The sequence below is a fragment of the Podarcis cretensis genome (assembly GCF_951804945.1).
Source record: "Podarcis cretensis genome assembly, chromosome: 15".
NCBI classification, from domain to species: domain Eukaryota; kingdom Metazoa; phylum Chordata; class Lepidosauria; order Squamata; family Lacertidae; genus Podarcis; species Podarcis cretensis.
Window position 1 is genome coordinate 7,179,776 of NC_137185.1, and position 27,425 is coordinate 7,207,200.

At 45.4% G+C, this 27,425-nt stretch overlaps 2 protein-coding genes across 3 annotated transcripts in view; both read left to right on the top strand.

Moving 5' to 3' along the window:
* The first annotated feature begins 4,345 nt into the window (after positions 1–4,345).
* Positions 4,346–12,707, top strand: LOC307204266 (uncharacterized protein C17orf78). The gene is made up of 7 exons (XM_079955873.1): positions 4,346–4,840; positions 5,641–5,724; positions 7,289–7,555; positions 8,210–8,323; positions 10,264–10,385; positions 11,628–11,738; positions 12,608–12,707. The coding sequence occupies exons 1-7, from the start codon at positions 4,786–4,788 to the stop codon at positions 12,617–12,619; spliced, it is 765 nt and encodes a 254-aa protein (XP_079811999.1). The 5' UTR covers positions 4,346–4,785; the 3' UTR covers positions 12,620–12,707.
* Positions 12,708–13,881: 1,174 nt separating this feature from the next.
* TADA2A (transcriptional adaptor 2A) overlaps positions 13,882–27,425 on the top strand; it is a 31,494-nt gene continuing 17,950 nt past the window's right edge. Inside the window, exons 1-9 of one of the 2 annotated variants that reach the window (XM_079955757.1) lie at positions 13,882–14,063; positions 15,809–15,912; positions 17,013–17,119; positions 17,904–17,963; positions 20,500–20,591; positions 20,717–20,874; positions 21,545–21,633; positions 23,383–23,455; positions 25,089–25,152. In XM_079955757.1, coding sequence (XP_079811883.1) covers positions 15,888–15,912; positions 17,013–17,119; positions 17,904–17,963; positions 20,500–20,591; positions 20,717–20,874; positions 21,545–21,633; positions 23,383–23,455; positions 25,089–25,152 — 668 coding nt within the window. In that variant the 5' untranslated portion in view covers positions 13,882–14,063; positions 15,809–15,887. The remainder of the gene's footprint in view (positions 14,064–15,808; positions 15,913–17,012; positions 17,120–17,903; positions 17,964–20,499; positions 20,592–20,716; positions 20,875–21,544; positions 21,634–23,382; positions 23,456–25,088; positions 25,153–27,425) is intronic. The other variant, XM_079955758.1, reaches the window with a different exon arrangement.

Genomic DNA, 27,425 nt, shown 5'->3' on the forward strand with positions numbered 1-27,425 from the left:
GGGCAAAGAAAAGATTTATCCTTATGCAGCAATTTGGTACAATCCTTAAGCTGCTTAAAATAGCTTATTGTGGGCTTAGTTCTGCTGACTGATGTGAACAACTGGATTTCCAAGGACGGCCAGGCTCTCTTAACAGCTTATATATTCAGGTAGATCAGTGGTTCCCAAAGTGGGCAGTACTGCTCTCTGGGGAGCAATAGGATTACCTAGCAGGGTGCTAAGAGGGCAAAGGGGCTTTTCAAAGACCGCCAGACTTTGAAAAGCTGGTTTTCTTCTTTTTTGGCCATCACTCATAGCTGAGTAAGATTGTCTTCCATGAACACAGTCTTAGTGGTGTGTCCAGAGGTGACTGTGGGGGCCAATTCTGGACCCACACATCCTTCCACAGTGGGGGCATAGGCTTCCAGGTAAGAGTTGGTCATGGTGAGGGTTTGCCAAATGTGCCTTCCTCTTAGTTCATTTCTTCCTTTTGTCCTGAGTTTGAGTGTCTTCAAAATCCATGACACCCTTGCTAAAGGCTGCTCTTCAACTGCAGCGCTCACAGGCCAGTGTTTCCCAATTGTCAGTGTTTATAACTACATTTTTTTAGATTTGCCTTGAGAGAGTTTTTAAACCTCTTTTGTTGATCACCAGCATTACGCTTTCCATTTTTAAGTTTGGAATAGAGTAGTTGCTTGGAAGATGATAATCAGGCATTCGAACAACGTGACCCGTCCAACGAAGTTGATGTTGAAGAATCATTGCTTCGACACAGGTGATATTTGCCTCTTCCAGTACCACTACCTCTGACACATACAGTGGTGCCCCGCAAGACGAACGCCTCACAAGACGGAAAACCCGCTAGACGAAAGGGTTTTCGGTTTTGGAGGCGCTTCGCAAAACGAATTTCCCTATGGGCTTGCTTCACAAGACGAAAATGTCTTACGAGTTCCTGCGGGTTTTTTTCCCTTTTCCCGCCCTTTTCCTAAGCCCTAAGCCGCTTATCAGCTGATCCGCTGATAAGCCGCTTATCAGCTGATCCGCTAAAAGCCGCTAAACCACTAATAGCGCTAATCCACTAAGCTGTCAATGGGCTTGCTTCGCAAGACGAAAAAACCGCTATACGAAGAGCCTCACGGAACGGATTAATTTCGTCTTGCGAGGCACCACTGTATGTGTAATCGCTCAATCTCTCTCTCTATCTCTCTCTCTCTCATATGAACAGTAGCCATTAGCTAGAATTCCAGGGGTAGGAGAGTGAACAATGTTTTCATTTTTCAGAATGGCTTTCAAAATATAACATAATTCACTATTTCATGGCCTCATCAAAGTGAGTACAGTGGTACCTCGGGTTACAGACGCTGCAGGTTACAGACACTACAGGTTACAGACTCCGCTGACCCAGAAATACTACCTTGGGTTAAGAACTTTACTTCAGGATGAGAACAGAAATCGCAGTGCGGCAGCAGCAGGAGGCCCCATTAGCTAAAGTGGTACCTCAGGTTAAGAACAGTTTCAGGTTAAGAACGGACCTCCAGAACGAATTATGATCTTAACCCGAGGTACCACTGTATAGATTGAGCAAGACTCCGCAAGATTATGTGAGACTACAATATCCTGGACTACATTATTTTCATCAGGGAGGGGGGCTTTTTTGTAGCAATATGTCCTTTTATGTCAGCAACATGTTAATTGGTTACACTGCTGGAATTCATGTTGTGAAACATGCATCAAACTTTGATAGCAATTTCAAAATCCTACGAAGGAACATCAGAACTGGGAAAGAGAAAGAGCTACAAAGTGGGATGGGCTCAATAATTTGCGGAAAGCAAACAAGGCAAGACAACATCACAGATTACATTTCTGTCCAGGGGTGCAAGCGTTTCCCCAGGGTTTTGGCTTCCTTTGAATTTGGTCACTGCAGAGTGAGACTTAAGGTCAGAGATTCACAACCTTTTAAAGCCTGTGGGCACATTTGGATTTTTGAGCGAGCATCATGAGCACAACTCCTCTAACCCCTTCTCTCCTTGCTCTCTCAAATCAGGCCCCACCATTACACACAGAAATAAAGCTCATATGAACACACTTCACTTTTCTAAAGAATCCGAGTAGAAGTCAGATCCAGTTGAAACAAGCTGAATCTAAATATTCTAATGTGCTTTAGAGGTAGAGTGTGCATGTTCTACAGGAGTAGCCAGCAAGGCTTCAACATCAGTCAAATTCACCACCTCCAAGCAGTCATCCACCTCAATCCCTAATCCAGTAACGGTCCATTTCTACCAAACTGAGATTTTACAAAGCCATTCTGTTCCAAAAAAGAAAATCCAGCAACGCAGTTACCACAGCTGTTTCAGAAAAAAGAAAGCTAACTTGCAAAGCCAATCTCTATCACCACCTTGTGTTGGCAAGGGGAAGAAGAATGAATCCTACAAACATCCTTTGAACAGGTGACTTTCAAACCAAGGGCTGCAAAAGAGACTGAAAGGCAGATATGCACCGTACATTTGAAGCACATTCAATAGACATTAAAAGCATATAGCTTCCCCCAAAGAATTCTGGGAATTGTGTTTTGTTATGGGTGCTGGGCAGCATGTCCATCTTTGCCCTGCCGCCTCTCCCGCCACCCCACTTCGCCAGTACCTGCAGCGGCAGGGTGACAGTGGCTGCACTGCCTTGGGGGCTTCCCCCACCTGAGGCGGCTGCTTCACCCTGCTTCATGGGTGGGCCATCCCTGGTAATAGGAATTGTATCACTGTGAGGGTGTGCTTTAAATGTGCACTGAATATGCTTTAAATGTGTGCAGTGGTGAATCTACTCTGAAGTGTGATTTTTTTTGCAAAATGAAGTTAGAAAGGCCCAGAGACAGCCTGTATCCTCCTTAAAAACAAACAGAAAAATGCAAACATTGAAAGAAAAGGCTGTCAATAGTTTCTAGCTATGGTGGCTATGTTTTCCCTCCACAGTTGGAGGCAGTGTGCCTCTGAAGGCCAGGCTTCTGGGAACAGCAGGTGGGGAGAGTTGCTCTCGCACTCAGGTCCTGCTTTTAGGCTTCCCACTGAGCCAACTTGTTGGTCACCTCGAGAACAGCTGGCTGGACTAGACTGGCCCTGATCCAGCAGGGCTTTTCTTATGGCTAGACTGGTCTTTTGGCTGATCCAACTTGGATGGCTTTATAACAGGATTAGACAAAAAGCCAACTAGCCATGACAGCTGCAATCCACCTCTACTGTCCAAGGCAGTATGCCACTGAATACCAATTGCTGGGAATCACAAGTAGGGAGAGTGCTGTCACGTTCAGGTCCTGTTTGCGGGCTTCCCGGGAGAGGCGTTTGGTTGACCACTGTGAGAACAGGATGCTGGACTAGTTGGGCCATTGCAAACCCTCAAACATTCCTCAGTTGAAAAGAGGGACATTTCTCACTCTCCCCTCCCAACTGACCCTCCTCGACTTCCAATTCTGCTCCGCAGAGCATTTCCAACAACAACAACAACAATAATAATTTATTTCTACCCTGCCCATCTGGCTGGGTTTCCCCAGCCACTCTAGGCAGCTTTCAACAGAACATTAAAAACAGAATAAAACTTCAAACATTAAAAACTTCCCTAAACAGGGCTGCCTTCAGATGTCTTCTAAAAATCGGATAGTTTATTTCCTTGATATCTGATGGGAGGGCATTCCACAGGGTGGGCGCCACTAACGAGAAGGCCCTCTGCCTGGTTCCCTGTAACCTCACTTCTCACAGTGAGGGAACCGCCAGAAGGCCCTCAGCGCTGGTCCTCAGTGTCCAAAAGAAGGGAGAATTCTGTCACCAGTACACCACTCCACCGTTCTGAGAAAACCGGGTAATCCCCTTTTCATTCCTCCCCCTTTCTTCCCACCCAGGGTGGCACTGCTCTCCTCTGCCTGCCCCTCAGAGCCAGCCACTCATCATGCAAGGCTGGGCCTTGGCAGTGGCAGCCTCTCCTTCTGTCCAGCAGATGCTACAAGCTGCCCAAGGGAGGAGGCTGGCAGCAGTGGCCATGGAGAGGCCAGAGGATGCTCCCTCACAGCTGTAGCAGCCGCTCAGCACAAGTGCTGGTTCATCCTCCTCCCTGAGCTTGGCGGCAGTGGGGCTGGCAGGGAAAATAGGGACATTCCAGGATCAAATCAGAAGCCAAGATGGCTTTCATTATTCTGGGACTGTCCCTGGAAAACAGGGACACTTGGAAGGTATGCCATTGACTTATGTCCTGCAAGCAAATCAGGATAAATGTTCAATAAACAGGTTCTCTGGAAGTGTCCCAAATTCTAGAAGGCCACACAACAGAAGCAGCATAACCTGTCCATTCTAGAACTGGATACAGCACAATGGAACAGAACAGAATTTCAGGCATAGGCATAGATTAGGGTTTTTTTGTCCGTATATATACAGGCTGCAATCTCTAGAGGACTGAGTTCCTCCTGTTAATCTTTCATTTAATGCTTAAGAGAAACTTGTGGACACTATGCTTATAATGGAAATTATTACCTAAAGCACATCATCTTGTGGCAATAAAAGATCTTAAAATGGAATAAACTGCTAAAATAAAGGAGGAAACAGTCAACACTGTCAGATGAATTAGTTTGCATTTTCTGATTTCAGGCATTTTAAATCAGGGCAATCGTGATCTTTTGGGGGAACAATATTAATTTTTCCCCAACTCTACCTAGCAATTTTACAGTCCCTTTTAAGAAGCAACTTCCACCTCAAACTGGCATGTGCATATAGAAGAAAAGAAAACAAGGAATTGGACAGTAAATCATGACCTAATTCTCATTCCAACATTATGGATATTATACTGTTGTTTAGTTTATCGCTGATGCAAGATTTTAGTCAGCAAGGTAAGCAGATCATTCTTTCTGTTAAAAAAAGATTATTCTATATTCCAATACAAAAGGTAAAGGAAGGAATCCAAACAAATTGTACAAGAAAAAAATATAAATAGTGGGTTCAGTTTCTCGATGGAACATGCAGAATGAATTTAACTAATAAGAAAGTTTCACTGGACAAAATGGGACTTTTCCCAAGGTTGTGTGTCCAGAATTACAACCAGTGTGGAGTTGTGGTTAGAGTGGCAAAGTAGGACCATACAGCCTAACACACACATACCCCAAGCTCACAACAACATGTTCATAGAAACGTGAGTAAAACACATGTGGTGGTTGTTTCTTCTAAGGCACATTTGGGGGACCTTTGGCCCTCCAGATAATGCTGAACTACAACTCCTGTCATGCCTAGCTTGCTGGTGCTGACAGGAATTGTAGTTCAGCAACATCTGGAGGGCCAAAGGAAAAAGCAGCTGCAGGATCAGAGAACCCTTTCCCTAGCTGGTGCTTTTTCACTGATAACCACCCTCACCCCCATAAGACTTTCCCACTACAGGGTTCCAGGTGCAAGTTGCAGGCACACCCCAAAGGAGCCACCAGGAGGAGAGTTAAGCACACTCTATCTCTCCCTTCCCAGTTCTGTTTTTCCCTATAAGGGGGCCAATTTCAGGATAAAGAAACCTAGTTTGGAAGAGCAAAGGACCATTATAGACATTGCAGCAATGGGGAGACCTTTCTCAGCTAGGAACAAACAAATTGGAGAGGAATGTCCATCTACATAAGGCTGTTCATCCATTCTGCCCATTCCCTTTCAGGACTCCAGAACTATCACTGTTGTGTGCAAAGATTCTCTGAACTCCTTCCTAAAAGCACAAAAAGAATATCCATCATACTGAAAGGTAGGAGAGCTTCAGGAATGACTTCTCCTCTGTAGAGGCCACCAAAACCACTGAGATTTCTCAAGGAACCCTCTGTTTAAAGCAGAGATGGGGAGCCCATACAGCCTTCCAGGTGTTGTGGGACTCCCAGCTCCCATCAGCCCTTGCAGCCAGTACTGGCAAGCCGAGTAGGATGGTGAGAGCCATGGTCCAGCAATGTCATCTGTGGGAAGCCATAGGTCCCTCACTTTGGCTTCCCAAAGAGGTTAATTCAGGTTGCTTCCTGATGACCTGGTTATTGGGCCTTCGTATTTGTTTGCACAAATTTTGCAGTGAGCATGTATAACATCATCTGTTTATTGAACATTCATTGCTTTGCATTCCACCACATACATCATCGAGGCAGGAGGCATTCTCAGCATTCTGCTCTCACAGCGACCACCCAGATGCCGACTGGAAACCTGCAAGTAGGACCTGAGTGCAACAGCGCTCTTCCCTCCTGCTGTTTCCAGCCAGCTACTGGAGGCAGAACATAGCCGTCATGGCTAGTACTCATTGATAATCCTCCATGAATTTGTCTAAATCCTCTTTGAAAGCTACACAGTTTGGTGGCTATTAGTGCCTCCTGTGGCAGCGAGTTCCACAGGTTAAGTATACACTGCTATGAGTAGAAGTACTTTCTTTTGCCTCTCCGGAATCTTCCAACATTCAGCTTCTTTGGATGTCCCCGAGTTCCACTGCTATGAGAGATGCAGAAAGCTCTCTATCCATTCCTCCTACACACCATGCATAATTTTATCAAGTCGCCTCTTGTTAGCTCAGTCAGTAGAACGTAAGACTCTTAATCTCAGGGTCACGGGTTTGAGCCCTGTTTTGGGTGGAAGGTTCCTGCACTGCAGGGGGTTGGACTAGATGGCACTTGTGTTCCCTTCCAACTCTACAATTCTCTTGTCTTTTCTCTAAACTAAAAAGACCCAAATGCTGCAACCTTTCCTATACTGTAGTTGCTTCATCCCCTTGATCATTTCAGTTGCCTTTTTCTGAACCTTCCTCAGCTCCACAATATCCTTTTTGAGGTGCAGTGAGCAGAAATGCACACAGTATTCCAAGCTGATTTCTATAGCACAGCAAGTCACACTGGACCTAACTAGATCTGGGGCCCAGAGATTCCCCACCCTTTGAGAGTGATCTCACATGTGAATCTGCCTCTTCTTTTAAGCAAGTGTGCAAAGAAGTGAGGAGGAGGAGAAAGGAAGGTGAGAAGGGCACAAACAAGCTGAAATACAAGGAAGGTGATACTTCGGAGGTGGCAAGGCATAGGCTGGAATGGTCTAAGGCTGGATCTAGACACATCAAAGAAGCATTTAAGTTAAGTGCTTTGTAAACTTTGTATGAGAAATCAGCTTGGCAAAAACGGAACTCCACAGCACCATCTGATGTTACAGTGTTATAATGCATATACAACACACATAAACACTTTTTCTTTGCCAATGTAGCTGAATCCTAAGACCAACTTATTAAATTCCTTTATCTTAAGTAACAACTGGTTTTGGGTTGTTGTTGTTGTTACTTTGTCTTTCTACAGAAAGTGAAAACACATCTAGAGAGGAGTTGTCCAGAAATCACACTGTGGCTGCTTTGCAATGTTCTGGACCTCAAGGCAACATGCAAGTACACTTCATTGTTTCCGAAAAGATGTACAGAGGGAAACTAAAAGCTATGGATCTCTTCTATGGCATGAAACAAATCGCAGATCCTGATGAGAGGGGCTGTGCTGCTAAATGCTGCTTGATATCGGCCGATCACAGAAAGAGCCTCCAGAGTCAGGCAGAAGCTAGAATTATGGGGAAAGGTAAGGAAAGGAAGGAGAGCTTGAGGGCCATGCATTGGGTTGTATTCCATGTCAGTTCAATTCAGAATAGACCCACTGAACTTAATAGACATCGGCCTGTTCATTTCAGTGGGCTCACTCTGAGTAGAATTTAGTTAGCTAAAACCCATTGTCCACTTTTGCTATCTTACCCTCTTCTATGACTCATCCCTGACATGAGTGGCAAACTTCAGGCCTGGGAGCTGAGTGTGGCCCTTTGGACCTCTGTATCTGGCCCCTAGAACTCCCCCCAGTCCACGCCCCTCACTGGTCTTGCACTGCCGCCTGAGAATTGTGTGCCTGGCTGGAATATGTCCTTGGATAATAATGCCTCTTGCTTGTCAGGAGAGAGGGCAGAGAAGGGGGTGTGAGTGTGTGTATAAACTAGCCTACTGTTAAAAGGTAATTGTTCCATTTTACCTCTGACCCTGCATGTGGCCCTCGTATGGTTGTTCAAAAGAGAATGTGGCCCTTGGGCTGAAGAAATGGCACCTAGGTTTTTTAACATATGTATAATGCTGGGGGGGGGGAGGTGTTGACATCAGGGACATTGCAAGATGCAAGCATTCTTTTTCAACTTTTCTAATTTAACTCCCTGGCAGATAAACACACCCCAGATACAATTTCTGTTCACAGTGCTTCTGCCAGGGGTGTCGGATTGTTTCATCATCAGCAATCAAACTAATAATGAAAATTTTGCAAGAAGTTTGGAAAAGGCAAATGAAATCGGAATCAATGCAACATGTCAAGGTAATGAATTTTTTTTTCTTTTCAGTTTTGCATGCGTAAGAAGAATAATTAGCCGAAATAAATACTGCATACTTTGCTATATTGCAGGGACAGAAGTCAGGGGAACTTAAAATGTAATATATATATATATTTTAAAAAAAGCTTAGATCCCACCTTTTTTTGCATGACTTGAGGTGCACAATTCACGGAGGAGTTCTTCTGTGGATTGAAGGAATCCCATCTCAAAGTAGCTGGCAGTCCTAGTGAAATTAACAAGCAACAGAACAATAGTTAGTGCAGATCATAGAATCAGAGAATTGTAGAGTTGGAAGGGACCCCAAGGGTCATCTAGTCCAAGCCCTACAATGCAGGAATCTCATCTAGATCATACATGACAGATGACCACCCAACTATTTAAAAACCTCAAAGGAATAAGACTCTATCACCTGTATGGAGAGTCTGTTTCACCATCAGCTCTTACAGTCAGAAAGCTCCTCCTTATGTTTAGTTGGAATCTCCTTTCTTGTAACTTGAATCCCTTGGTTTGGATCCTGCCCTCTGGAGCAGAAGAAAACAAGCTTGCTCCATTCTCCATGTGGGAGTCCCTTACCTATTTGAAGATATATCCTCTTAGTCTCCTCTTCAAAAGGCTAAACATAGCCAACTCCCTCAACCATTCCTCATAAAGCTCTGCACGTGTTCCAGCTTGTCAATATCCTTCTTAAATTGTGGTGCCCAGAACTGGACACAGCAAGTCCTCAGATTGCCAAATACTTAACAAGGAGGGAGTGTCAACAAATTACAAGATCTCTCATTACACTGTCAGCTGCCTCCTCATTCTCAGTTTTGCCATTGTAGAACTCAATGAAGAGGAGGACTAAAAGTAGTATTACATGGCTCCGCCCATCATTAGCTCTGGCTCCACCTACTGTTAGTCTCCCTGCCTTCTGCCCCACCAGTCACTGTTGGTGTGCTGAAAGGTGGGAAAATACCACTCAGATTTTCCACCTCAGGCACCGAAATGTCTTGAGCAGCCTTCCTCAACCTCGGCCCTCCAGATGTTTTTGGCCTACAACTCCCATGATCCCTAGCTAGAAGGCCAGTGGTCAGGGATAATGGGAATTGTAGTCTCAAAACATATGGAGGGCCAAGGTTGAGGAAGCCTGGTCTTGAGACCACAGATGTGTTCGCATTAATGTTTACTCCACATTCAATGGCTCCCAGTGCTACTTTTTGAAGCCACATTCACATGTTAGCCATGGCCCATATTGATCCTGCAGTTTCTTGACAAATACTGCTGTCCGATGCGGCCCCCCCCCCCAGCCCTGATTCAGATTAAATCCGACTAGAAAACTTAATCCACCGTATCTGTGCTGTGAACATTTAAGACAGCCATTGCACATGCACAGATGAAAACATATGCTAGGCTTGCCATACGTCAGGAAAAATCCTGACGTGTCCTAGTTTCCGAGTGTAAAAACGGCGTCATGGAGGAATTTTGCTAAATCTGCAAAATTTCAGGGGGAAACCAGGATGTATGGCAATGTGATGGAAAAAGCAGTGGAAACAGCTCCAAAAGTTTAAAATCACCATTTTGCGGGGGAGGTTTCCCCCAAAAAGCTTAACAATTTTGATGGGTTTCTTTAAGAAAAAGGTTTGCGGATGTGAAGAATTTTACTTTTTGAAATACGGCAACCCTAGCATATGTTTCATGAGTAGGCGTGGGGGGGGGTTGCAGGGGCAAGGAAGACAAAAAGGTCATGCATATTGGGTGAAAACATCACCACCCCCTCTCTGATGTGAGCAAGAGTCTGCAAATGCATCTTGAAACGCAGCAAGGGGAACAACTGTGCTGCCTTTTAAAGTTGTAAATGTGAACATACCCTACAACACAGCTCCTGTCTTTCATTATTACATTATCTCGCCTATATTATGCTTCGTATTTCTCGTTCTGTCCCCAGAAACAGATGAGATGGAGGACAGGAAAAAGATAGGTGTCTTCCTGAAAATAGCCATCTTGTGTGTCATGGTGCCCCTGATGTTCTTCTTTATGGTATTTGGTGTATGCGAAGTCCCCTGTCCTGTAAGTTTGCTTGTGCCGAATCACTGCGACAATTTAAAATAAGTAAGCTGCTTTATATCGTGTCAGACTCTTGGTCCATCTAGCTCAGTGTTGTCTACACTGACTGGCAGCAGCTCTCCAGAGTTTCAGGCGGGGTTCTCCCCCGGCCTTTTCTGGAGATAGCAAGGATTGGACCTAGGGCGTTTTGCATGTAATGCGGATGCTTCACCACTGAACTAGGGCCCTTACCCATATTTGCAGAGGATTCAGTGTGGAGCAAATAGTGGTGAAATTTCATGTACTGACTAGGATTGGGGGAGAAATTCAATTCATTCATTGCATTTAAAGATGAACCTACCTAATTTGCACTTTTCTAAACAATAAGCAAACCGAAACACAGCCATCCTTTGAAAGTTGCACTTCTCTGAATTTTGCAATAGTTATACAGTCACGTAAAACGTGCAAAAATGCATAACGTGAGCATAAAATGCATATATTAGTAATAATAAATACACTGGGAAATTGCTTTGCAAAAATGTGTATAATAGGCAAAACTGCATACAAGTATGTGTGTATTAGGATAAATTTACAATAAAATGCTAATCGATTTTCATGATAATTTTTGAAAAAACAAACAAACACTAATTGATGTGGAAATGTGGAGAACTGAACTCAAGACTGGAAAAATGAGAAACTGAAACCAAAATAGACAGATTCACCCAACCCTAGTTCTGGCCTGTCCAAGTCCCAAGGAAATTGATAGTGGTGGACAAGGCGGGCTTCTTTTGGGAGGGACAGTCAAAATGTGTCCTCAATACTTGTCATGACCCCAGAGTGCAGCAATGACTGGGACACTGAACCAGAGGAAGTGGACCGGGGGCACTCAGGATGAACAGTCACTAAACAGGCCATCTTGAAGCACACTGGTACCTGGTTTTGAGCCTAGTACTAGTGATTAGGAGCCAATGGAGATTGGGGCTGGCAGGCAGGAGGCTGACGAAACACGCTTCACAGCATTGCAATGCACAGGAGGCTAGTCCCTTAAGGCAAATGAGGCCTTGCCCCACCCACCTGAGCCTGCCCTCACCCAGTCCCCACCTGCCATACCTTATTTATGACCAATATAGAGGGCAGCATTGACTGCCAAAACATCTGGAGGGCACCAGGTTGGTGAAGTCTGTCTTGAAGACATGGGCTTAGGCGGGGCTTTGTGATGGAGTTAGACCAGCCTAGCCATGCTGATTAAGTTTCTTCTTCACTCAGTGTTCCCTTCCTTGTTGGAGGCAATGTCTCTTCCCTACGCAAAAACATGAAGCAAAAGAGAAGAAAATGACGGAAGCCACAAATCCTGCAGCACACGGAATCCCCACCATGGTCTGTTTGTTTTTAACAATTCAGTCGTGCTTATTCCATTCAGCTAGACAGACTTCCCTGGGCGTAGGAAGAGAGCCCTGCGTGATCAGGCTCATCTAGTCCAACATCCTGCTCTCACAATGGTGCACCAGGTCCTCCAAAAGGAAGCCTACAACTTGGGCTTGAGGGCGGTAGCCCTCTCCCTACTTGTGATTCCTAGTAACTGGTATTCAGTGGAGGTAGAACATAGCCACTGTGGCTAGTAGCCGTCAAAAGCCATATAGTCCATGGTTCTGGAACAAATAGAACCCTGCCAGATCACACATAAGACCAATCCAGCCATAAGAACTTAAGAAAGGTCTTCTTAAACCAGGCCAGTGGTACATCTGCACCACCACCCCAACTCACAACCAGTCAAGAAGGTGGCATTTGCTGCCAGCTTCCTCCTCCTTTGTCTCAGGGTTGCCCTTGTTAGAACTCAAATGAGAGAAGGATGGAGACAAAATTAATTGGCTCTGTCTCTCCCTGTTATGGACTCTGTCTCCATCTACTGTTGGCCTCCCTTCTTTCTTTCCTACACTGATGAACCAGATACCCATGGGAAGCCCACAAACTGGGTCTGAGAGTGACAGCCCATTCACCACTTGCAATTCTCAGCCCAATTTGTGTAACGCCCCTTTCAAAGTCATTCAAATTGGTGGCCATCTTTAAAAAAAACAAAAAAAGCATGCAAGTTAATTACAGTATTGCACATGGAAGTAAAATATTTGGAATTGCTTTTCCAGTCCTGCATTGAACTGACAAAATCCATCCCCATGTTAACAGTACTGTTTAATATGCAAAAGTTTGACTTGTTATATTATAAAGTATATTTTTCATTTGTTTTCCAGGTAGAAGTTTAACATCAAGTCCCAACACCCCCAAAACATCTTAATTCAGGAGTGTTTAGGCATTGCTTCTGAAATAAGTGAAATAAAAGGTGTCTTCTCATTTACTGGGTTGTGTATGTGTGCGTGTGTGTGTTTAAAATTCTCAACATGATCTCAGAAATAGCAAATTCAAGCTACATCTACCCCCCTTATGTACTCAAAATTTCTTTTTAAAATTTCTTTTTATTTGGGCTTAGGTGGGGCAGTGTTTCGTTTGTCTGAGTTATTGTTCATTTATGTGTTTATTTTTTATTTGTTGTAAGCATACAGTTGTCCAAGTATTTAATCACTTACACAAAACCTTTACACACACACACCTGACACAACTTATTGTCCGCACATATATAGCACACTTGCATAAACACCATCCTATACACGTTTCACGCACATAAACACCTAGAGGCAGTTGGTCATTTCCCTATTTTTATATGTGCCAGGTGTTGGCAAAATAATTATCCCTCACCTATTTATATTCAAAATATTTTATTCTAAAAAATACTTGTGTCTCAACTCGGCAGTGTCAAGTGGATGTTTATTTTAATATTGCTGAACTGCTTTACTTGGTGCCATCAACGTTTGCTTCATTTTATTTAAATTATTTGTACAAGTTGACCAAACATTTAAATTGTAATGCAACACCTTAAGCCACCACTTCACATTTTGCCTAAGCAGAATCCTAGACGTGTCAATACTCTTCTTAGGCTCTTCCTTGCAGCAACCATTATTATTATTTTTCCCCAAAATTCTCCCAGTTACCCAAAGGTAATTTACCCCTCAGAGAGCTATAAATCTCCAGCGTCTAAGTGACAGTTCCCAGTATTATTTGGGGGGGGGAATAAATCTATTACCAATATGCTTTAGATATATGGCACGCATAGAGCTTTCTCAACGTATATTTCTTTACAGGCGCTCATTTTTTCCTCAGTAATGTATTGTCATTTCCGTTTGTCGTGCCCCACTGCTGTGTAATCCGTTTCCCCTTATTGGTTTATTATTATTCATTTCACATGAAAACCATTTTTTTTTTAATGTGTTTACTCCCAAGTAATCTTGGCATATTACGAATATATTCTACGACTGCCGTGAGCTTTCTTCGTTCTACTTATGCGCATATAAAGTGAGGTGAGAATATATATACAGTATACTGTACAGTATTCTGAGGTGGAGGAAGGCGGGAGGGGGAGGGGAGGGGAGCAGGAGCACGCGCACGCGCGCGCGGTCTCGACAGCCCACGTGCACAGCCACCCATTCGGGCCCGAGCACGTTCCAGAGAGAGAGAAAGAGCGTGAGCGCAACGGACGGCTGCGAGGGGGAGAGGGAGGGGCCGCCTGTGCCGCTCCGTTCTGCGCGGAACGCACGTAATTTAAAGCCGGGTCGAGTCGGCAAAGCAAGCGAAAGACGAGCAAAAGCGAGGCAGGTAATCAAGGGGCGGGGCTGCGGTGTGCTTCGCGGCGGGGAGGGGAGAGGGAGAGAAAAGGGGCGGGGCGGCTGTGTCGGAAGAGCGGAAGTAACCGGTTGCTTGTGTGTTGGGGCGGGGGGGGGGAATGAAAGGAACGACACATTCAGGAGGGGAGGGGGAAGTGGAACGAAAGCCAGGCGCGCCCCTGGTCAGCGCGTGCGCTGAGGCGGAGCCCGGATGGAACTCGCTCTCACGTGCGCTGCCGCCCGCTTCACCTCATTGGCCAAAGGGGGAACGAGGGAGCGCGTGGTTGCTGTGACGTTGAGGCGTCAGGCGGGGAGGGGGGACTATAAAAGGTTGTGGGGAGGAAGGGAAGGTTGATTTCGAAGGGCCTGTCAACACCTGTGTCTTGATGGAGTCCGGTGATGAAGGGGGGAATCTTAAACGCAGACACACATTTTGTTCTTGATTTATTTTTTCCACAGTGTGTACACCTTAGACCAGGCTTCCTCAACCTTGGCCCTCCAGATGTTTTGAGACTACAATCCCCATCATCCCTGATCACTGGCCCTGCTAGCTAGGGATCATGGGAGTTGTAGGCCAAAAGCATCGGGAGGCGGTTGAGGAAGCCTGCCTTAGACCCTGCTGCCTCCTCTCCCCACTAGCCACATGCTTCAGCTACTCATTGATAAAACTGCTATTAAAATCAAATTTTATTTTTGTTCCATCTTATGTTCAGTGTTAACACCTGTGACCCTCCAGATGACTTATCTATTATTTATAAAAACATATATATATAAACAGAGAGAGAGTGAGGCTACAACAATGGAATATAAAACTACAGTAAAAGCAGTATAAAAAGTTAAAACCAGACATCGATTATTGTGGAAAGATGTATTCTTAATTGCCTGCGTGGGCCTGGTGGAATGGAAAAGATTTCAACAGTCTTTTGGAGGTTCATTTTATTTTATCTACTTCATAAAATGTATATACTGCTTGATTGCAGAAAAACCTCAAAGCGGTTTACAAAAAGGATAAAATAAAATTACTACTAAATGTTTACAGCCGTCATTTAGAAGAAGAAGAAGAGGAGTTTGGATTTGATATCCCGCCTTTCACTCCCTTTAAGGAGTCTCAAAGCGGCTAACATTCTCCTTTCCCTTCCTCCCCCACAACAAACACTCTGTGAGGTGAGTGGGGCTGAGAGACTTCAAAGAAGTGTGACTGGCCCACTTAAAACATAGATAAGGTTTAAACTACAATGTAATAGACATAAATTAAAACTTTTACAGTTTTGCACAAACTAAATGAGAATGTATTCAGCAGCCATAGAAAAGGATGGGTGAAAGAGCCTGTTTGATATCAATTGGCAGGGAGTTCCAAAGTGTCGGTGCTGCCACACTAGACAATCATGTTCTTACAGAAGCGGTGTGGGCATTATGTAAAAGTGTCGGTGCTGCCAATTGAAGCGGTCAGGTGGGCACAAGTTGTAACAGAAGGCAACTGCTGAATCTCTATTTGCAGAGTCTTTCACAATACTGGACCAATGATGCTGACGGCTCCTTTTCTTGTTGACAGCATTTCCAGGCAGAGCTGGGAACGTCCCCTGCCTGAAACCCTGGAAAGCTACTGCCAGTCAGTGCAGGCAGTACTGAGCTAGATGGCCCAATGGTCTGATTCAGTATAAGGCATCTTCCTGTATTCCTGTATTTTTCTTCTAGGGGCCTACAAACGAGCACGCATCTTTATTTTTCTTTTTACAGGGCTTGAGCGACACTGGAAAGCTTCATTCAATGAGAGATTGTAGTCTTTAAGTGAAGTTCAGCCGCCCAAGGGAGGAACATGGAGCGTCTGACATCATTCAGCAGTAAGTAGAGTCACTCAAAGATTGCTGATAGTGCTTGCAATGTGAACCTCCAACTTTCATAAATAGGTATTTAGTGCTAGGTGAAAGATACCACCTGATCTGGCGAGATCATAAGTGAATGTGGAATGATATGTGGCTATGCAACTTCCTTCTGTTTCTCATGTTCAGAGGGTGCTGTTCCTTATTGTAGCCAAAATGGTCCCACCCACATTCAAGGGGGAGGTAGTAGCAGCCTTGGGAAACCCCAAGGTTTACAGAGGAAACCCAGAAATCCATATAAAATCCATTTCCTGGCATTCCATCTCAACTAGTGCAGGCAAGAGGAAACTTTGGCCCTCCAGATGTTATTAAACTACTACTCCCATCATCCCACACCACTGGCTGTGCTTGCTATGGATGATGGGAGCTGTAGTTCAGCAGTTCTGGGCAGCCAAAGGTTTCCTGCACCTGCGTAGGATGGGGTTGAACAGATATGAACCAGCTTGAGTTTTGATGGCTGGCATCACTAGGGACACGTAGTAGTTTCAGTGTACGCCCAACTAGTGTTTGTTGGCACAAAAACACCCTGGCCCACGCAGAAGGTCCCAGATTCACAGCACAGCATCCCCAGGAAGGGCTGGGGAAATGTTCTGATCTGAAATTGAGCTAGATGGACCAATGGTCTGATTCAGAATAGGGCAGTTTCCTATCTATCTTTTTCTTTTTAATTTTTTTCCTCAATAAAAAGAATCACAATTACACGCCTTTCAAACAAATACATCTGGTACAATTACATATTTGACTTCTCTCCCCCCCTTTTGTGGTTTCTTTTCTGATTTAAATTTTTAACACTGCATTTTCCACTTTGCTCCGTTTTTAAGTTATTCTTCCATTTCTCTTGATAATAATTTTAACTGCTTGATTTAAGTTAACCCTACTAATGAACTTGCTTGCATGCTAGGATTTTTCAAATATTCCACAAACTTTCCCCACCCTGTCCTATTTACCTTAACATGTAGATGTATTGCTGTGTCATTTTCTCCGCCGACAACAAGTGAAGGAGTTTGCTTTGCAAAATGGCGCCCAAGCTTTATTACGTATTGGTCTTGTTGGCTTTACAGATGACCCCTTTGACAAGCCGCCATGCCGAGGGTGTTCCTCTTACCTCGCAGAACCTTACATAAAATGTGCAGAGTGCGGCCCACCTCCCTTCTTGCTGTGCTTGCAGGTAAACTTACAGTTAAAAGGAGGGAAATGAAGGAGGGTTGAGTTGCCAAGCCTGTTGTGTTCTCCCAGGATGCTGAAAGCCAAGTAGCCAGATCACCATGAAGCAGACTAGGGCATATCAATAAGACAAGAGCTCCCAGCTCTTGCTGCTGCTTTTTCTTTTTCTTTTGTATAGCTGGCAGTGGCTCACATATGGGGACACCAACGTGGAACCCGAGGCACCAGTGTGCCTGCTGTTATCTCCTGTGGTGCTCTGAAAGGTCTCCGAAAACATTTCTTCAGAAATCAACAATACCTGAGAAACTGTTTGTGCTTCTTGCTCAGTCCCTGTTCGTACTGGCTCAGCCTCTCCTACGCTGAAGCTATTATAGAATGCCTCCATAGCAGCCATTTTCTGTCTCCCATGGCGCTCTCTCATAATTACAAATCTGCCCACTAGCCTAAAATGGCTGCTGACTCCTGCAAACAGCTTGCTATTCTTTGTTGTAAAGCAGTCTTCTTGCCAACCTGAGCCTGTGAATTATAGTCAATGGTGTTATATGCCGGAGTCAGACCCTTTGTCCTGTGTGCTTAACAGTTTATTTATTGCACAGCACCAATAAAAGGAAACTGTTTGTTAGAAAGGTTCCAGGAAAGAACTATAGGGAAGGGATGTTTTGTTTGTGATCAAGGCATCCCAGTGTCCTTTTCCCTTTACCTCTTTATAGTCAGTATAAAGTCCCTGTTTCCCATCTACGGAAAGAAGGAAGAAAAGTAACCTAGTGGCAAACTCCTTTGTTTTGCAGTGCTTCACAATCGGATTTGAGTACAAGAAACACCAGAGCGACCACACCTATGAAATAGTGGTAAATGCACCTTTCTGATTACCTTGCTTTTTCTTCTCGTTGTCAATCTCTGGGGGACACATCTTGATCAGGCATCCCCAACCTTCGGCCCTCCAGATGTTTTGGACTACAATTTCCATCATCCCTGACCACTGGTCCTGTTAGCTAGGGATCATGGGAGTTGTAGGCCAAAGCATCTGGAGGGCCGCAGGTTGGGGATGCCTGATCTTGATAGAATGGGGGTTTGAGGTCAGAAGCCAGTGGTAGTTGTGGCGATGCCAGACTCGCGCACACAAGCACATAGGATGCACAGCCCCCCCTCCTCAGCCAGTGCTTGCAGATCAGCCCTAGGATATTGCCTCCTTGCGGCTCATCTAATAATCACTCTGGCAACCAGGGAGGGGGCAATTTGCATCCTCATCAGGGGGCTGGCCTGGCCTTAAATGACTCTGCCCACCCCAGCATTGTATCTAATTAAAAGAAGAAGAAGAAGATGTTTCCAAAATTAGTGGGGTCTTGGGGATTGAGAGTAGAAAAATTTGCTCGGAAGGCCCAATCTAGTCCCGCCTAGACCAGGTTTTAACCACTTTGCATTAGAAGATTCATTAGACCAGGGGTAGCCAGTGTAGTGCTTTCTTGATGTCTGTGAACGACAATTCCCAATTCCCTTCAGCCAGCATGCCAAATGGTCAGGGATGGTGGGAATTGTAGTCTAGCGGGGGGGGGGGGGGCACTTCATTGGCTACCTCTGCCCTAGATATTACTTTGTAGAACAATAATGTTTTTCCTCGTGTACTGAATTAACCAGAAAACGCTTTAGTTAAATTGTTATGTCACGAAGAACAGTTACATTTTCTGTTCCACTGAAACTCCTAAAACAGGTTTCCCATTGAACAGTGGTTGTTTTTCTGGGGGGTAGTGGGGTGTGTTTTGTTTGTGTTTTAATCTGTCATGCCCATGTTACTTCTGGAATTACAGCCACAGAGAAGTAAACGAAGAGGTCTTCGTTGTGTTCTGTAATACCACTTTCAGGAGCTAACCGTAATTATAGCTTGTGAGATATTTACATTACGTGATAATAATTTGAAATTCCTGTGGCGTGCTGCTGGAGCTTTTAAACTGTCATTCCAGAAGCAGCAGTCTGATCTCTTGTTCCCCAGCTACTGGAATAATTTGTTTTCGTACATGTAGACCTAAGGAAATGTACTACTCAGCAATGGACATTTGCAGTCCCACATACCAGATTGGAATGGTGCCTCTGGGGAAAGTCACTGAGTTATGAACACCATTTACGAACATAAGATAGCCTGCTGGATCAGGCCAAGCTACATTTTTGAGCATCCTTAACAAACTACAGTTCCTGGAATTCTTTGGGGAAGGTCGTGTGCTTTAAATGTGTCTTATGCATGTGATCTGTATTAATAAGAGAGTATGTTGTGGGATGCGGGTGGCACTGTGGGTTAAACTTGCCGATCAGAAGGTCAGCGGTTCAAATCCCTGCGACAGGGTGAGCTCCCGTTGCTCAGTCCTTGCTCCTGCCAACCTAGCAGTTCGAAAACACGTCAAAGTGCAAGTAGATAAATAGATACCGCTCTGGCGGGAAGGTAAATGGCGTTTCCGTGCACTGCTCTGGTTCGTCAGAAGCAGCTTTGTCATGCTGGCCACATGACCCAGAAGCTGTACGCTGGCTCGCTCGGCCAATAACGCGAGATGAGTGCCGCAACCCCAGAGTCAGCCACAACTGGACCTAATGGTCAGGGGTCCCTTTACCTTTTTATGTTGTTGTTATATTCTGATGTCAACACAGATCAGTCATCCAGTGAAGCTGAATGTTGGAAGATGCAGGACAGATAAAAGAAAGCATTTATTCACACAGCACATACCGTATTGGCCTGAATATAAGCCACACTTTTTTCCAAATTCTGATTGTGAAAAATTAAAGTGCGGCTTATATTCATGACCTTATGCCGCTGGCAAAGTGGTACGGCTCCCCCCACCCACAGGAGCGCAGGGCAAGAGCGCGCAGCCCACCCGCCACTCCCAAGCCTCCCCTACACCGGATGAGCAAAGGGGGGAAGGCCACCGGCAAAGCGGTGCATCTCCCCCCCAGAAAGCAGCACAGGGCAGTGGCGCTCGTCCTGTCCGCGGCTCCCAAGTCTCCCCAAAGCCGCCAAATTTTAAAGGTGTGGCTTATGTGCGGTTGCGGCTTATATTCAGGCCAATACGGTAGTTAAACTTCAGGTCTCTCTCTCACAGGAGACATTGATGGCCACCATCAATGAGACCATTTTTATTTGGGCTGAGTTTGGTTGTCAACTGGAGATGGGGATTCCTGAGCTGAGTTGACGTCCAGAACTCAATCGGTTGCAAGTTGGGGCTTTAGTGTGCCATTCATATATATGTGCTCTAACGTGTTGTTCCTCGTCTTGATTTCTGGTGACAAGGCAAGTTCAAAATGCCACTAAAGGCTGTGATGGGTGGGATTTAAGCTGCTGAACACCATGCTCAGAATCACAGCCAAAATTAGTTCCGTTCCTTGTTTCCCCCATATCGCCAGACATCCAACTTCCCCGTCCTTGATCCGACTTGGACAGCTCAAGAAGAAATGGCCCTCTTAGAAGCTGTGATGGATTGTGGCTTTGGAAACTGGTGAGAGTTTTATGCCTGATTAAACATTGAGATCTGTCCTGCTTTGGTGGGTAATGCAAAACGGAGCAATCCTCCTTCTGATTGATGCATAACCAGAACTATTCCCCCTCCTCTCTCTCTTATAGGCAGGATGTAGCAAATCAGATGAACACAAAGACGAAAGAGGAGTGTGAAAAGCATTACATGAAGCATTTCATCAACAACCCCCTCTTTGCATCCACGCTATTAAATCTGAAGCAAGCGGAAGAGAATCAACACAGTGACACAGCCATCCCGTTTTATTGTAAGAGTCTATGGCAGGGACAGAGGCAGCATTTCACATTCCCAGATTAGCCAGTGTGGTGCCCTTCAGAGGCTGTTAGGACTACAACTCCCATCAACCCTAGCCAGCACAACCAGTACAGTCGTACCTCGGCTCCCAAACACCTTGGGAGTCATACATTCCGGCTCCCGAACGATCGAAAACTGGGAGTGAATGTTCCAGTTTGTGAACATTCTTTTGGAAGCCGAACGTCCGACGGGGCTTCCGTGACTTTTGATTGGCTGCAGGAGCTTCCTGCATCCAATCAGAAGCTGCGCTTTGGAAGTCGAACATTTCAGAAGTTGAACAGACTTCCGGAACGGATTCTGTTTGACTTCCGAGGTATGACTCTAGTCAGAGATGATTGGAGATGCAGACTTTTGTGTTAGCTACATATGCCTTATTCTGTGTCTAGAGATGGGCCTTCAGGGACATGAATCAGTGACAGGTACAGTTAGGCACTACAGAAATGCATAGCAAGTTATTAACTTAGGAACTTAAAAAAAAAAAAAGCAAGCTAACAAATGCACTTCCTTCCCCTTGCATGCTATTCAAACCATTTTTCCTCCATTGCTTTGAGAGGAGGGGAGGTGCAAATAATTTTTTTTTTAAATTGGCCCACTACTAAAACATGCTTTCCACCCCCTCCCAGCTGCTGAAGATCCTCCACGGCCTACCTTTGATTCTTTGCTCTCCAGGGACATGGCTGGATACATGCCAGCAAGAGCAGACTTCATTGAGGTAGGAACTCATTCGGTGTGGCTCTTTGCCTTTCCTGCCAGAGACAAATAGGATGAATGTTGTTATGGCTGGGATAGCTCAGTTGGTAAAGCTTGAGACCGTGCTGGGTTCGAGCCCCACGTTGAGCAAATGTTTCCTGTATTGCAAGAGGTGGGATTAGATGACCCTTGTGGTCCCTTTCCAACTCTACGATTCTGTTTGTTATTTTCCTGATTCATCTTTCCCCCTCCCCTTTGTTTTCATAAACAACGCTGAGAGCCAATTCATGAAATTGGGGCAGGGGGGTGGATGAATGAATGAATGAATGAAATGAAAGCCTTTTCGTCTCTGCATCTGATACTTCTCAGTACCACTTGCAATGTATTTCTCATGTCATATTTTAGAGCTTATAGTGGGATTTTTGGCTTGTGGTGGTGATTCAGACCAGGGTTGGGGAACCAAGGGCCACATTCTTTTCTGACAAACCTCCCGAGGGCCACATAGTGGGCGAGGCCTGAGGCAAAGGGGGGCAGAGCAAGGAATACATTTATTTATTTTTTACTTTTGTGCAGTAGGCTATTTTCTACTCACCCTCACCCTCCCCTCTCTACGACAAGCAGGAGGCATGTTCAGAGTTCAAGGCGCATCCCAGTCAAGCAAATACAACTGGGGTGCAAAATAGGAGCAGTGAGAGGTGTGAATCGGGAGATAAGGGGTGTGGCTTGTGGAGAGTTCCAAGGGCCAGATAGGCATGGAGGGCCACACTTGGCCCCTGGGTCTGCTGTTCCCCACCCCTAGTTCAGAGGCTTGGCTTGGTTATTTGGTGGCACTGGGCACTTAATAAACAAGCATAGGATGCAATACCGCTTGGAACCCGCTGGGGGAGCAGCAAGATTGACTAAATGCACAGTCTGTGCAGCAGAGATGCTCGCAACTGGAGAAGAGTCGCTGCAAATCACCTGCTGCTATTGTTGTTATTGTTAGAAGCTGATGAATTGGCATCAAGTTCCTGCTAAATTCATATCAGGATCTGGAAGTGGGCGTATCAACAAGCAACACTTTTTGCTTTGTCTTATTTTATTCCCTACCCTCCTACACCAAACCAGAGCACACAGCTGTGAAGGAGCCTGGTTCCAAGTCGTCAAGGCAGCAGAGTGACCTAAATCGCCAAGGACAACCCCAGGAATTGTGAGAAGAACTGCTGGTGGTGTGGTCCATTTGCTGCCTTGAAGACTTTGGGAGTGAAAGGGTTGTTGCAAAGCTCTTTTGTCATTTTTGCTATCTCTTCCTTTGCATTAAATCAATGGTTCTTGAGACCTTAAAAAAAAATCCACAAATTTCTTTTTTTAAAAAAACCAAAACCCCTTTTGTTTATTTTCATAGTATTAAATGCAAACCACAGCAAAATATCAACTTAAAGATATCTAAAACAAGGCAGGGCAAATAAAGGAGTAACTGTACAAAGTCGCAACACCCGATCTTAAATCCTGACATCCATATTTCTCTGGATGGTGCAGGAAGAGATTGCTGCCTGTCGAAATCCGAAACACAAAATAAATTCCCACTAATCTGCCTAGAAGTGTTTAGGGCCCTCCTTTCCCTTGGAAACCTGTAATTTAAGTGTTATTTTTTCCTGCGGCGATCAAATTCCATAAGTTTTTATACCACAGGGAAATGTTCAAGTTCTGTTATGCTTTGTGTTGTTGGACAGTGGAAATCCTGGCTTCTGCCAGCATCTGTGTCAATAGTTGTTGTTTTTTCCTCCCACAGGAATTTGACAACTATGCTGAATGGGATTTAAGGGATATAGACTTTGTGGAGGATGACTCGGAACTTTTACACGGTGTGTTTTGCGTTGTGAGGAAATGTGGGGTATCGCCACTCAGAGATTGGAAGCAACAAGGGATGGTTTAGTGGTCCTCCAGTTGCTTTAGTGGTGCAGCGATAAAACTGCTAGCACATTTGGAAAGCTAAGCAGGGTCCAGTGTGGTGTCAAATTGGATGGGGGAGCATTTGTGGAGATTCCTGCATTGCAGGGAATTAGGCTTGCTGACTCTCTGGGTCCCTTCCAACTCTACAATTCTATGATTCTACATGGTAATTTTTTTTACTGTGTTTATTTGCTGAATATCCCCCCCCCCACACACATGTATGCTCACATATACACACAGAGCAGCTTTGCAGGGGACATCGCTCCCTTGACCTCCTGGCAACTGAGTGCCCGTCCTTTACCAGGAAAGAGTGGGTGAGGCAGCAGTGAGGCCAGCATAGTGCAAATGCAGCAGCAGGAGCTCTGGATTGGCTCTGCTGAAGTGTTTGCACTCCCCCCGCCTTCCTGCCACCTCACCCCTCTCCCTCCTGATAAGCAGTAGTGGCTCAGCAGTCAGGAGCTCAGGGGAGCACCACCACCGCCCCAGCGCCACACTGTTTGCTACTGCAAAATTTCAGCCTCGGTTACGATTCTTGATTTTTGGGGGGAGCCATGTTTGGATCCCTGAAGCGTTGGTGTTTTATGTGCTATCTGGCTTTTAGCAAGATGCAGGAATGTTAACCCTTCTTCACATGCGCATCCTGCCGCGTGGGAGCCACCTCAGTGGGGCAAGGTCTCACACCACAGGGGCACATTATACATTTCAACATTTTTGTGCCACCTCTCAGAGCAAGAAGAAGAAGAGTTTGGATTTGATATCCCGCCTTTCACTCTCTTTAAGGAATCTCAAAGTGGCTAACATTCTCCTTTCCCTTCCTCCCCCACAACAAACACCCTGTGAGGTGAGTGGGGCTGAGAGACTTCAGAGAAGTGTGACTGGCCCAAGGTCACCCAGCAGCTGCATGTGGAGGAGCGGAGAAGCGAACCCGGTTCCCCAGATTACGAGTCCACCGCTCTTAACCACTACACCACACTGGCTGCCCTCCTAAGACAGCTCCCAACTATATATTCATCACATGTTTTACCCTAAAACAATAAGGATCACCACACACACACACACACACACACACACACACAGTTCATAGCTTGCTGGGTCATTTGTAAGGCCCCTCTTCTCACTGGCTGGCACGTTGCCCCATTGGAACGCCCATAGGGTGCAACATCTAAATGCAACTGCTTGTCATTCCTAGCGAGTGGCATTCAGAGGTATTCTCCCTCCAATAATGGAATGCAAATATGTCATGTATCATATCAAAGCAGCTAAAAATAAGACTCAAAACAGCGGCAGTTCATATACAGACTTTCAAACTGCTTCCACTTCAGTGCCTTGAGAAGGTTTCTCTCTTGTAACATCTCAAAAACCAGATTTGGCTAGTCTCTTCCCTGCTGAGGCCTGTGTCGTTTTTCATGCTGTGATGAAAACAGGTTGTTGTTTTGGGGATTTGGGAGATAAGCTCTGTGCTAATTCTCTATATATTTCTCCGTAAGTGTGAAGGATTTATCCTTTTCATCTCTTTTGCTCCCCTCTCTCCTGGAACTTACACAGCTTTGAAGATTGCAGTTGTAGATATCTATCACTCGAGGTTAAAGGAAAGGCAACGAAGGAAAAAGTGAGTTCCTGGCTTTTTCATTCTTTCAAATCCAAGTGTGCTTGCTGAGTTCTGTGACAAAGATTTTGCAGAATAGCTATTCTGGGCTGGGTGTCAAATTTGAACATCAGCAAACCATGGGGAGAGAATATGAAGAAGGTGGGGTTGTGTGGCAGATATTTACACCTTTTTCCCTTGGATATAAAGTTGTTATCTGAAGGTAGGACTGTCGTGGGCAAGGACTTCCAAACTTTTTGCTTTGCTTTTTGCCTTCACATCCGTCCAATAGCCAAGGTTTAGGTTAGAAAGTCCCAGAGTAAACGAACAATCACAGTAAAAAAAATACAATAAAAAAACCGCATTAGCAATGGAGTGCGCCTGTGAGGGTGAAGTCAAACTGCTGCATTAGCAGTGCCGAAGTGACCTCCTTGGGACGCAAGCCTGGGGAGTGTGTCAGGAGGTTCTGGGGTGCCCAGAAGATGACCCCGCTCTCAGCCTCACTGATGTGCTCCAAAGGAAAGCAGAGCACCAGCTTGGCTGCAGGTGTTGCTGGAAGGATTCATACCTGCATCTGAGAACCTCAAACATAGATATATCCAGCAAGTGTCAAGCCATCCACTCTCCAGCTGTACACGTGATGTCTATTCTGGTATAAAGACACCGGTACTCTTAACTCCATCCTCTAATTACCGCAACCCGCAGATAATTGACACCACAGACTTTGCTACAGTGGACTTCCAGCTTGAGGCCGATGAGTTGGCTAATTAAAACATTCTGTGTCAGCAGCTTAGCCAATTACCTGACTCTCTGTAGAATTATTTAGTGACACTCCCAACATCTCAATATTTTTTCAAACGTGTAGTTCAAGTCGAGGTGCGTTATTAAAAAGTAGTTAGCTTGATGGAAGTCTAGTGCATTTTTCTCCCCCTACCCTCCCAGTTAAAATGCCCTTTTCAGCAGATAATTTAAAGTCAGTATGTGGCTGGAGGAGACTTGCTTGTCAGACCTCAGCCTAAAAATATTAAAATGACTTTTAATTTGAGTTGCATGGAAGAATCCCAGTGTAATGCAAGGGCCATTTACTGCTCTTGTTCAAGTCTGGGCAAATGCTAGGTTTTCCCATGATGCTTTAGGGCAGGATATTCCCAAGTTCTAGTTCTATGAAAGAGTGGAGAAAGAACATTTGGCTATCCACTTCCTGTACTCTATGCATAATTTTATCATGTCGCCTCTTATTCGCCTTTTCTCTAAGCAAAAAGGCCCCAAATGAACTTGTACCCTTTCCTCATAGGGGAGCTGCTCCAGTTGCCTTCTGAGGCAACCCGAACTGTGGACAGTTTCAAGTGTGTTCGCACCATAGATTTTTATCCTGCCATTAGGCTATTGGGGGGATTGTTAGTATAATGTGCCCTTCACCAGCAGATCCCAGCGCAGGTGAAACAATTTAAAACTGCAGTCAAATCAGTTACAGCAGGGGTCAGCAAACTTTTTCAGCCGTGGGCCGGTCCACTGTCCCTCAGCCCTTGTGGGGGGCCGGACTATATTTTGAGGGGGGAAATGAACGAATTCCTATGCCCCACAAATAACCCAGAGATGCATTTTAAATAAAAGGACACATTCTACTCATGTAAAAACATGCTGATTCCCGGACCGTCCGCGGGCTGGATTGTGAAGGTGATTAGTTTGCTGACCCCTGAGTTACAGGAATAAGGTGGGTCCCAGAAGCACACATCTCAGGTGCCAAAAGCCAGGGGTGAAAAGAAGCATCTTCAGCATTTGCCAAAAGCTATATAATAGAGGTGTGAGATGCACCTCTGTGGGGAGGGAATCCCACGACAGAGAATGCCACCAACCATGAACTTCTGTGGGCGGCAGAACTAGCAAGAGGACCCCCTCTGCTGATCTTAACACCCGAGGAGGTCTGTAGGGAAGGAGCAGGTCTCGGATATTTGGGTCCTAAGTCATTTCTGATCCTTGGTTTGGTATTCGCCCTTTTCGCAGCTGCCACGCACTGGGCTACCCAGCGGAGAAGGCGAGAGTAAATCCCAGCTTGGCAGGCTGAACGTGCTACCAGGGATGTAGGTAGTTGGGTGGAGGAAGCAGGGAGGAACATCGGGAGCTGCCTTGTATTGAGTTAGGCCCATTGACCCATCTAACGCTGTACTGTCTGCATCGACAGGCAGTGGCTCTTCAGTGTTCTGAAGCAGGAGGAGATGCTAGGGAGTAAACCTGAGACTTCTGGCATGCATGGCAGGATGGTCTACCACTTTGCCAACAGGAGTGGTGCAACTTGG

What these genes read in the sequence shown, in the direction of transcription:
- LOC307204266 (XM_079955873.1), top strand. Translation starts at nt 4,786, where the DNA reads ATGGATATTATACTGTTGTTTAGTTTATCGCTGATGCAAGATTTTAGT. An exon ending in AGCTAGAATTATGGGGAAAG is followed by an intron (nt 7,556 to 8,209) that starts GTAAGGAAAGGA and finishes TTCTGTTCACAG; the next exon opens with TGCTTCTGCCAGGGGTGTCG. An exon ending in AATCAATGCAACATGTCAAG is followed by an intron (nt 8,324 to 10,263) that starts GTAATGAATTTT and finishes TTCTGTCCCCAG; the next exon opens with AAACAGATGAGATGGAGGAC.